General features: G+C 32.5%; 2 protein-coding genes across 2 annotated transcripts in view; one reads left to right on the top strand and one right to left on the bottom strand.

The window, feature by feature from the left end:
- Nucleotides 1-9,193, bottom strand: part of LOC108975378 (hypoxia-inducible factor prolyl hydroxylase) — a 44,997-nt gene extending 35,804 nt beyond the window's left edge. Inside the window, exons 1-2 of the mRNA XM_018943823.1 lie at nt 9,093-9,193; nt 7,528-9,029 (exon numbers count right to left, since the gene is read on the bottom strand). Of these exons, the coding sequence (XP_018799368.1) occupies nt 7,528-8,273 (746 nt within the window). The 5' untranslated portion in view covers nt 8,274-9,029; nt 9,093-9,193. The remainder of the gene's footprint in view (nt 1-7,527; nt 9,030-9,092) is intronic.
- Nucleotides 9,194-9,726: 533 nt separating this feature from the next.
- On the top strand, nt 9,727-10,796 carry LOC108975379 (enolase-phosphatase E1). Its single transcript, XM_018943824.1, has 4 exons — nt 9,727-9,896; nt 9,961-10,235; nt 10,310-10,566; nt 10,624-10,796. Exons 1-4 carry the CDS (start codon nt 9,825-9,827, stop codon nt 10,761-10,763), a joined length of 744 nt encoding a protein of 247 aa, XP_018799369.1. The 5' UTR covers nt 9,727-9,824; the 3' UTR covers nt 10,764-10,796.
- The last annotated feature ends 454 nt before the right edge of the window (nt 10,797-11,250 follow it).

Raw genomic sequence — 11,250 nt, 5'->3', positions numbered from 1 at the left:
CAGAAACACTAAATTTTACGGAAGAAATGTCAGAAGGTAGCTGCATCCAGATCTTTTTTAAAAGTTGAAAATGGGCGTGGCGTCGCCCACTTATGGACCAAAAACCATATCTCAGGAAGTACTCCACCGATTCAATGAAATTCGGTATATAATATTTTCTTAACATCCTGATGACATGTACGAAATATGGGTGAAATCGGTTTACAACCACGTCTGAAATCTCGATTATCACTTTACCATGCGAGAGTATAAAATGTTCGGTGACACCCGAACTTAGCCCTTCCTTACTTGTTTTTATTTTTTTTTTTTGTATACTGGAAAGTAAAAGCAAAAGAATAAGATGCAAATTGTGTTATATGGGAAGTAAGAGTGTTTTGCCACGACCGAATTTCAATTTGAAATTACAAAATTCCACCCTTTCCTCATTTGCTTTCTTTAATCTACTCCGAAATATTTGAGACCCGAATTTTCGAAACATGAACTGTCGTTTAATGTAGCGTATCTAAACTCTTTTCGTACGCAATATTTAGATTTCTCGGGATTCTAAGTTTTTGCCACACTGTGCGACAGACGTTATCGGTGCGATATCAGCCTTCAAATTGTATTGTCACGTTTTCAGTGAGTGAATTGCAAAATTTTTGATAAATATTATTTTCTCATTAAGAGTTATTAATTTGCATGACTATTTTCTCCGTTATAGTGAGCGTATCGAACAAAACTTTGCGTGTTTTTTAAGGAATTAAGATACATAAAAAATATTTCGACGCAGATGTGTCATACAATACATTTACATACATATGTGTGTAAATATGTTGCATATGTACATAGTTTAATTCATTGTAATTAGTTTCATTCAAATTCGATATATCACATTTATTTATTATTTATTCGCTTGATGACTCATTCTTTAATATTGGAATCCAAAAAAAAAATTTTTTAGTACAAATCTACAGTTAGACAGACATTGTAACTATCCGAAACAACGATGAGGTCGGCTAGTTTAGTCTATGAAACTTTAAACCTAATACTTCCTTGCTTTGACGTCGTCGAATATTATTTTGAAAACATTCGTAGAACGTCTTCATGGATTAAGTGGACGAAATGCTGTACTTCTTACTTAGTATGTTCACAGTTCTGTTAGCTCACCGTAACCGTCTCCAAAATTGATAGCATATTGATAAAACTCTTCAAAGCAATATGGAACCCTCAGATATAAAAACGGCAAGACGTTCCGACGATAAAAGCGAGCCTGTGAGCACATTAAGAGAGGATTTGGAGATATTCAACAACCAACGAAACGTAGTTTTGTCCCAATGAAAAAGTAAGAAAAATACGAAAACATGAAATGGGACCTCGCCTGGTTCAAAATATCCACATACATAATGCCAGAACAAATTCGCCGAGCATATCTTCCTTTGTTAAATAATCAAACGTTTACCAGAAAAAATTTGCACATGGTTATGGAAATATGTATGTACATTAGGGTGTACTTGAAATAACCAAGTAGTAGTATTTGCTAACGGCCCCTTATCTTACAATTTTGTGTACATACTTGACAAAGAAATTTACATATACAAAACTATATGGTATAAATAAAACATAGCAGAGTAGTAATGGAAACCGCAGCTGGAAGTCACGTTTGATTTATGAAAAATTAAACAGAAATGTATTATTATGTGATTTTCATTTTAAATTAAACAAAATTGTGTTTACATTTTTTATAACTTTTTAATGAGAAAAAACCGCCAAATGCAATTACAAGTACCTAATGCACAATTAAGCGTTATTTTCGTAGAAGTTTGTAATTACACAAACACATATTGTGACAAAAAAATATCCGGAAATTTTAAATTAAACGCAAAATATTCAATTATTCATCAATATTTATTTTGTCGGCTTGGAAGTAATCTACTCCAGATGTAATACATTTGTGCTAACTACCTTTCCAGTCCCCGAAACACTTTTCATAAGCACTCTCTGTTCTATCTCCTCGATCGACTGAAAACTGGTTCCATTCCGATGATTGTTGACTTGTTTGCATGCCAAACTCATAAACCCATATCTTATCCCCAGTTATAATGCTCTCCATCAATGTGGAATCGAAATTGGTACGATCAAGCATGTCCAAAGAAAGCTGTTTACGATAATATTTTTGAAAAAAAAAAACTCAGGTTTATCCGGAAGAGTCGAGCAAGAACGCGTTTCATACCCAAAATATCCACCAAAATCGTTCGAAATTAGTCTCGCGGGAGACGTCTTGCCATCTCCTACCAACTTAAAAAGCAAATTGCATTTTTTTGAAATATCAATTACCCGAAGAATCAAATTACTGGTACCAGGTGCTTTTTTGTCCCAATATATATTTATAGTTAAACTTTGATCAATTGATAAGTGAAAAAATATGTGTAATGTATATGAATATAAATATAGTATTTGAAACAGTCTGTTGAAAAAATATTCGCACACATTTTCAAAGCCCGTAAGTTTATTTAATATTTTTTACTCAGAGTAGTGCATAATAACTTATAGGGTCCATGCCCTCTTTTCAAATTTTTTCGCCCACCGGTGCCCCTTGCCATTGATGTATAAAGTTTCATTATGATATCTCAATTTTTACTAAAGTTTACGCTTGCACGAAGGGATGGACAGACAGTCACCCGAAATTTAACTCGTCTCGTAATCCTGATATTTTGTACACAATCATATGACTTCATACCCATCTCGATTAATTTTAGGTGATACAAACAACCGTTAGCGTTAGGTGAACACAACTATTATACTCTGTAGCAGCATGCTGCAGGAGTAGAAAAAATGGCAATGGAAACCGTGTGCCGACTGTTACAGTGAGTAACTGTTAGCTCATTTGTAAATGAATCTAAATATTTGTTCGCGTTTATATTCTATTGACACACAAATTATATACATATGTATGTATGAATGTGCGAACAATTGCAAGCCTTTAGTTGCTGATAGCAAAATTTGATAGCACAATACCGAGAATTCTCGGAATTGCATATGATGTCAAGTACGCTTGAGTGCTACGTGGAGTAACGGGTTGCTGCAGCTGGAAATGTGCATAAAACACTCAAACTGACGCAAACAAAAAAAAAGCATTACTAGGAATTTGCGCAGCAAGTGAGTAATTCCATAAAGATGGAATGTTAGCGCACATACATAGACATAAATGTACAGTGTTGGTGAAAACTGAGTGAGGGGATACTTTAAAAGCCCAGGAAATTCTAGAAAATCAGTAGACACTTCTTTTTAAGTTAAAAACAAAAACTTGTTAGCAAGATGATATTGTCATGTGGTTGTTGTAGCTAAATAATTTTGTAAAATGCGTATAATTTGATAGTCTTTGAATGGATAAAAATGTTCGTTTCGATCACGTAAACCCGACCACCATGGGTTATTATCATGTTTTTAAAAGTTTTTGAGTCTGTGGTACAATGTATTCAATTATACTTCAATTCATAAATGTTCATGTAATTTTCTATTAGGCCCAGTGTACGAAAGTAATAAGTTAAAACCACAAATTTTTATTCCCACCTGGAGCAAGATCCCTTCGATTTTTTATTTTATGAGAATGATAGCTGGTGCTTGCCACACCCGATGTTTACTTTATTTATAGTCTGAATTTTAACGCCATCAACTTTGAGACACACTTCATCAGTTCAATTTAAATTGCGGCTACCGGCGATAATTACATACATGCATATGTATATTTAACTTTTAGATATTTTTTTGTAATCATTGACGCATTTCGGAGCAAATAATTCGATTATCATTGCAGCTTAGCAATCCAAGTAAAAGAAAACACAAAGAGCTTTTATATACAGAAATTACTTCAGTTTAGGGTGGCAAATAATACATTTAACAAATTTAATTAACATTTAAATATTTCCTTTTATTTTATAATTTTGTAAATCTTAGTAAAGAATATTTTTAAAGTTTCTAAACCCAATTACCGAACTGAAAAAATGAAAATACATATGTATATGTTAAATCCAAATACAGTAAAAACAAAAAAAGTAACCCCAAATTATGCATGTAAGTTAAAAAAGTTAATTCCAAGTTTCGTATTCTGAAATTTTTAACTTTCTGATTTTTGGATGAAAAAATAAGTTTTTAATTTTAATATTTAACTTTCTATTTTTAACTGCCATTTTTTAATTTAATTTTAATTAATTAAGTTTAAACAAAATTTTAAAATTTTAAGCCAAAACATTTTACTGCTCTAAAAATTAAAATTTATTTATTTTAATTTTATTTTTAAGCCAAAATTTTTTTTTGTAAAAAATTTGCTACCTTGAGCAAATTGTTTATATTTTGCGCGGCAGTGTGAATGCGTCGAGGTGTAGTTTGGTAATTGGAAAACCTCGCATTAAAAAACAATATTAATTAATAATACGAGTTTTCAAGAAAACACATTAAAGTCAACTGCGCAGATATAAACATATGAACATACTATATTTATATATATAATAAAGAAATTTCTGCGCATATACAAACGTACATACATACATATGTATGTATGCAGGTATGTAGTATGAACAAGTGCGGAGTTGAGAAGTAAGGAAATTTATATAAAATCACGTTGCATTCACATTAGTTGCAGCGCGTCTCAATAAAGGAATACATACATACATATCTACAGAGTTAACTGTAACCAAAACAGACGGAGTAGCCGGCAAGTCGAGCCGTTATTGATCAGCTCAGCAAAATATACTATAAATGTGTACCAACATATTTATGGTATGTAAATGCATAAAGTGTTTTGAACCGCTTATAATAGAAAATACATATGTACATTAACCGTGCGATTCTGTACGGCGATACAGTATCAAATCTCTAAATTTGACAGAGACAATTTTTGAGACTTGAGACGATATTGCTATTCTGTAAGTGACAGTCACAAAATCTATTTCATTCCATTATTCAGAGATGTTTTTATACTTAAATGAAAATAAATATGTCGATAACAAATAATAAATTTTCTATAACATAGTCAAAAAACATAATTATCAATAAGCATAAAAATATATGTTTTATGTATTAACAAAATTTATGTAAAATTGATTTATTTTTAACATTTGCGTGTTTGAGTTCCTTACAAAATAAAAAACGACAATCGATTAATATCTATAGTGATCTCTATTCAGTATATTCAAAATGGCAGACAAAAGTTCTTTTTGGGTTTGTGACTTGCTAACTACCAGGTCTCAAATTTGAGGCAATATTTTGAGACTAAAGCTAGAGACTGTTTAGTGAATAGTAACTAGTCACAAATTGAGATTTTACCACAAAATGTCTCAAATAGAGACTAGAGACTGGTTACAGAATCCCGCTATAAAAGTGATTAGCAGCGTCAGAGGCACGAAAAAATGACAATTTTCAGTATTTTTTTTTTTTTTGCTATTAATAGTCCAGTCATTATAGTAAGTTCACCTCGGAATGACGACCATAAGTCCTTGGAGATTCATCTAAAATCAATCGGACAAAAAAAAAATTGTTTTATAAATAGATAATCCTGATCGAAGGATTTTTTTTCTTCAAAAATTAACAAAATGGCTGCCTCAGGAAACTTTTTTCTAAATTTTGGGAAGCAATCAACAGTTAATTGGTCTTAAAAAAATTAAATTTTTGAAAAAATAAAAATCCTTCGATCAGGTTCGAGATTATGATGTATTCTAAAAGCTGTATAGATTTCATTAAAATCTACTGAGCAGTTTTCGAGTTACAGTTGGCACCGGTGCAAAAAACATAGTTTGAGAAAAACGCGTTTAAAGTTTCACATTAGCGCTTTGAAGTGCCGCGCTCTCTTTGTTATTTGTCGATTAACTCAAAAGGTAATTATCGGATCAACGTGAAATTTCCAGATAATATTTTTAAGATATTACACTTAACGAAAATCAAATATATTTTTTTGAAAATTCTAACTGCCCCTAACCCCTTAAGTGAAATTTAGAAGAAGTGGCATCTAATAAAGTACATGTATATGTAGATAAAATATGTATGTATGTATTTATATTTATATTGACACTCGTTTGGTTGGACAAACGTTAAAATAAACAAAATCAAAAAGATTAAAACGATAGCGACAAAAGAACTGAAGGCATACATTCCTCACGTACTCACTTATCTTTGATAAATTTAAAATTAGCACTAAACATCATGTGAGTGTATAGAAATCGTGCAAATATAAACAAATCAAATCGATTATTAATTCAAAGAGCTTAAAATGTAAAATATAACTAACTAACTAAATTAACTTAAGAAGTTTTTTTAGTGCTTGGCCATTCTATCTAAAAATGCTCTAAATTTAGTGAAATTAAAGAAATAAATTATCAAAAACAAAAAAAAAAAAAAATCTTATTAATACATATATACGTATAGGCTCCTAATATGTTGTTCATATCGGACTACTATAGCAGCATGAACGATCAAAATCGCTTACGGAAAACTTTTTTATTTGTCAAGATATCTTCACAAAATTTCATTTATATCAAATCTCAAGACAGTTCTACAATTTCTGAATAAATTGTTCGGAACCGACGGCTGTAGCATATACATACATACATATGTAGCTGCCATACAAATTTTCAAAATGAAGATTAAGACCTCTTTAACACTTTTTTGTCATAAAAAATGCACCTGTAAAGGGTATTATAAGTAGCTGCACTGTGCCGAAGTTAACGTGTGATCTGATTTTAGGATTCATTTGTTCATTATTTACTTGAAACACCTTTTAACTGATCGGTAAATCGGATTCAATAAACAATTAAACGAAAAACTAAAAGTGTGCTTAAAATACCTAAACCAACACATTGTAATTGGGCGTCAACAATTCTTCAAATATCAATAGTTAAGTAAGCCTACATAAAGGACGGTGCGATTATGTATTAAGATAGCGCACAACATTGTTACAGTTTCGACAAACAGTTTTTGATGAATAAACTTAATAATAGTAAACAGCACATTATTATTATACCTATAAGTGTATGAATTAAATTTATCTATAATACTGTTTAGGCAACGCATATACAATTCAATGAGGTACACTAAAATGTTTACAGCAAAGAATAGGTAGGTGTGTATGTACAAAGTAAATCAGAAGCTTATATTGCCAAGATAGGACAACTTTATTTTGAAATATTAAAATAGCGTATTAGTTTTATTTCGGCAACAGAGGTGAACACATCTAGAACTCTTTACTGTAGCTACCTTTATTTTGACGCGCTGTTTCGAAAAGATATTATCGTTATTGGGGACAAATATATAATATTCAGTCAACCGTGGTTATAAATATTTAATTTATTGGTGACTCATTTGCCCTTTTACCAGTTTTTCAATGTGAAAAATAAAATTAGCATAAATGCAGACGCCAGAAATTATTCGTAATTAAGTATTGCATTTTCAATAAACGCTAGGTGAGTACATGGTGGATAGAAGCCGTTTAATTTTAAGGTTGACAATATAACAACAAATTTCTATAGGTATGTGTTTATTTAAAGAATCTTCACTCACTTTGCATTTCCAAAAGCGTTTTCGTCCACGCCACCTCCGCTTCCAACTTGACAGCTTATGCTTTTCTCATAATGATGATGTGTATTATGGTTGGTAAGGTTTGCTGTATATGGTGCATGCGATGGCGATATTTGTTGACACTGCAACTGTTGGTACATTAATTGCTGTTGTTGTTGATGATATTGCGGGGATAGCAAGCGTTGATCTACATGGTGATATTGCGGTTGCATGCATAATGACGTATTGTTTTGCATAATACCAGCACCGTTCACTGTACCACCTGTATCTGGTATTTGATTGGGGTTTGACTCGTTAGCCAATCCATTTGTCTGGTTGTATGCAATGCCATTGTCATTGTTACCCATCATCACAGCCATGGGTGGTACTGCAGTTAGTATGCTAGGATCAACTTCAGCACTTTCGTTACCGCCTAGTAGTCCAAAGCCTATAACAGCCATATCATTCGTGGATGTTGTCCAGCGATGGTGACCAGCATCAACATCGCTGCTTGTTGTGGGCATTGATGGCGGAATTGTATTGCTTAATGTTGTGGCAGCAACAGCCTGTTGCAGATGTTGAATGCGATTTTCATTTCTTTGTTTGGCTAACATACGGCAAGACTGCTTATGCATGGGCCAATCCATATGCTGATGTGCAGTGGAACAGTAAAAAATCGACTTACATTTGGCGCAACGCAACAATTGCTGCATTGTACCGCAAATGGCACACTGTGGAAATTTTTCCATTTTTATAATTAAATTTCAACAATTTCAACTTTCGATTTTTATTTATTTTTTTGTTTTTTTGTTGATGTGATCGTTTTAAGTAAGCTATTCAACCTGACATCTTATACACTTGTTAAAACCTGAAATACTATTCTTCTTTGACCTCCAAAGAGTATATGCCTTCAATTTAACCTTGACAGGGGCCTTATTTTCTGCAGTGGATATGTCTTTTGATTTACACTTTGCACTATTTCTTCTTTATCTTGCACTTCGATTGCAGCTGCTCTTTCCCGTTGTCATCGCAATTGTATATAAATGTGCTGAACTATTTTAAGTGGTTCTGCAGCTGTTTTACCACTTTTATCATATTTGAAATTATTACACTTTTAAAAGTTAATTTTGTTGTAATATAAATCTGTTTAGCAAAATATTTATTTGCATTAGCTTGAATATTTGATTATTGGATACAACATATGAGTTAAACGCGACGAGAGGGGTAAATCAAAGTTATGCACTTGCCCCTACGGTAACCGAACAAATTTTACTTTAAACCCCTAACTCGTGAGCCAGCTGATAACGCTTCCGTTGCTTCTGCGATTAGTGGATTACTCTTGCCCTCTCAAATATTTATAAAATTTTGTGGTTAAATCACGTAGTAACAGTCGTCTATGAAACGCTCTAAATAGCTTTTGAGCTATTTCTCTTTGTTGAATTTGTTTCTGTTGCAAAAGTGTCATTTGTTGTATATATATTTCCTTCCATATCAATTCCAAGAAACTATTCCCATGAAGAAAAAATTTAGTAAATTTATAAATTTCCTGGTTAATTCAAGTATACTACCTAATTGATATCTTATTACTGGCGTTGAAAGGTATTTATATTTATTTATTCCTTTTTTATTTTTTATCTAATGCAGACGCTGGAAATCTATTTTAGAAATTTAAAATATACGCAAGCATATATACGCAGTGTTTTTTGTAAGTGACGAATTTAATATCACAATATAGCATATATAATATCACAAATATCGTCAATAAATAACAATTGTTTTGCTAAATATGCAATTAACGGCTTTACACTTTCACAAAATTTTTGTGCAAATTTGACATGCTGAATTACGAATTACGAAGGAACGAAAACAGAAAACGTCAAATTGGTTTAAATCGTTGACATTGTTAAGAGCGTAAAGCGATAAAAGCAAGTAGAAAGGAAATTGAAAATAAATAAATACCTAACTACAGAAATTAAGTGTTGCCGTATGGTAAATATTTCAAGTATATTCACGAACATCTATCAAGGGATTAATGAACGATTAAAAAGCCAAAAGCATGTATGTTTTTTATATTAATTACCCCCAAAACTCTATAAATGCAACTGAAGTGCTATTTATTGATATAATGCTCGCTAGGCATTTGTAAATAAATGTAGTATTGTGGCACTTCACTTTTGTTCTGGCAACACTGCTGTTATCAATACATTTCCAGTGGAATTTAGAGATATGCTTTCAGCTGTTCCTTTATCATTCAAGCTATTGGAAATTAACGAATCTCGGTTAGGTTAAAATAAATTGATATGCCTGAATTCACAGTGAAATTAATACTCAGCGATATTGAGGGTACCACGACATCCATTAGTTTTGTAAAGGTGCAGTCATAGACAATAATTATTGTATTGATAATTTTTTGATCGGGTTTATTGCTTATTGCAGGATGTGCTCTTCCCCTATGCTAAAACACACTCCAAGGCATTTCTAGAGGAATCTTGGAATAATGCCGAAACACAAAGTATTGTTCAGGACTTACGCAAATTACCACAATATAAAGATTATTTGGGACCAGTTGATGAACAACCTACCGCTTCGCCCGGGAATGTAGCCAGTTTTCTTAATTTTCTCATAGAAAAAGATCTTAAAGTAGGGCCATTGAAAACTCTTCAGGGATTGGTTTGGGCCAAAGGTTATGCTAACGGTAACATTAAAGGACAGTAAGTAGACATATTTTTGTTAGTATAATATTGCCTATTATTTATTTAATATTCTATTTTTTGGCTATCACAAGCATATATGCTGACGTGCTGCCAGCATTTAAGCGATGGCATGAGGCTGGCCTTCGCCTCGCTATCTATTCCAGTGGTAGTGTAAAGGCACAACAGCTACTTTTTGGTCAATCAGAGATGGGAAATTTACTTCCCTATATTAGCAGTCATTATGACACAGCCGTTGGTCATAAGCAACAAAAAGAGTCGTATATGAATATAGCTAAAGATTTGGATTTACCAGCTGAAGACATACTGTTCCTAACTGACGTCGTAAAAGGTAAAAATATAAAGTGTATTCCTTTGTCTGTTGCATTAACATATTTCTGATTTTCAGAGGCTGAAGCAGCTCGCGATGCTGGAATGCAAGTTGCTTTACTAAATCGTCCAGGCAACGCGCCTTTAACGGACGACGATAAAACTGCATTTACGTTTGTTGATAATTTTAATAATTTAAAGATAAAATTGAAAGAATAATAATTGAGGCTACATAAATAAAAAGTACCTTAGGCTAACACATTTTTTTATTTACGAAATAAAAAGCACGTACATATGTACATTATTACACCCTGAACAGTTTGTCACGAAGTTTGTAACATCCAGAAGGAAGCGTCGGGGACCCTATAAAGTATATMTATAAATGATCAGTATGTTGAGCTGAGTCGATTTAGCCATGCCCTTCTGTTTGTCTGTCCGTCCGTCTGTCTGTATATATACGAGTTAATCCCTCAGTTTTCAAGATATCGTTTTGAAATTTTGCAAACGTAATTTTCTCTTCAAGAAGCTGCTCATTTGTTGGAACTGCCGATATCGGACCACTATAACATATGTCTGCCATACAAAGTGAACGATCGGAATCAAGAGCTTGTATGGGAAACTTCCTCATTTGACGTGGTATCTTCACGAAATTTGACATGAATTACTGCTTAAGGTAATAAACTCCGAAAAAATTGTTCAGATCGGA

Source organism: Bactrocera latifrons, unplaced genomic scaffold (genome assembly GCF_001853355.1).
Source record: "Bactrocera latifrons isolate USDA-ARS-PBARC rearing strain unplaced genomic scaffold, ASM185335v1 scaffold_64, whole genome shotgun sequence".
Classification (NCBI taxonomy): domain Eukaryota; kingdom Metazoa; phylum Arthropoda; class Insecta; order Diptera; family Tephritidae; genus Bactrocera; species Bactrocera latifrons.
Note: the sequence above shows the minus strand (reverse complement) of the source record. Positions and strands in the feature narration are given on the sequence as shown.

Bases quoted from the DNA above. Each gene is read 5' to 3' on its own strand.
- LOC108975379 (XM_018943824.1), top strand. From the start codon at position 9,825: ATGCCTGAATTCACAGTGAAATTAATACTCAGCGATATTGAGGGTACC. The intron at 10,236-10,309 runs GTAAGTAGACAT...GGCTATCACAAG, and splicing joins AACGGTAACATTAAAGGACA to CATATATGCTGACGTGCTGC. The intron at 10,567-10,623 runs GTAAAAATATAA...TCTGATTTTCAG, and splicing joins CCTAACTGACGTCGTAAAAG to AGGCTGAAGCAGCTCGCGAT.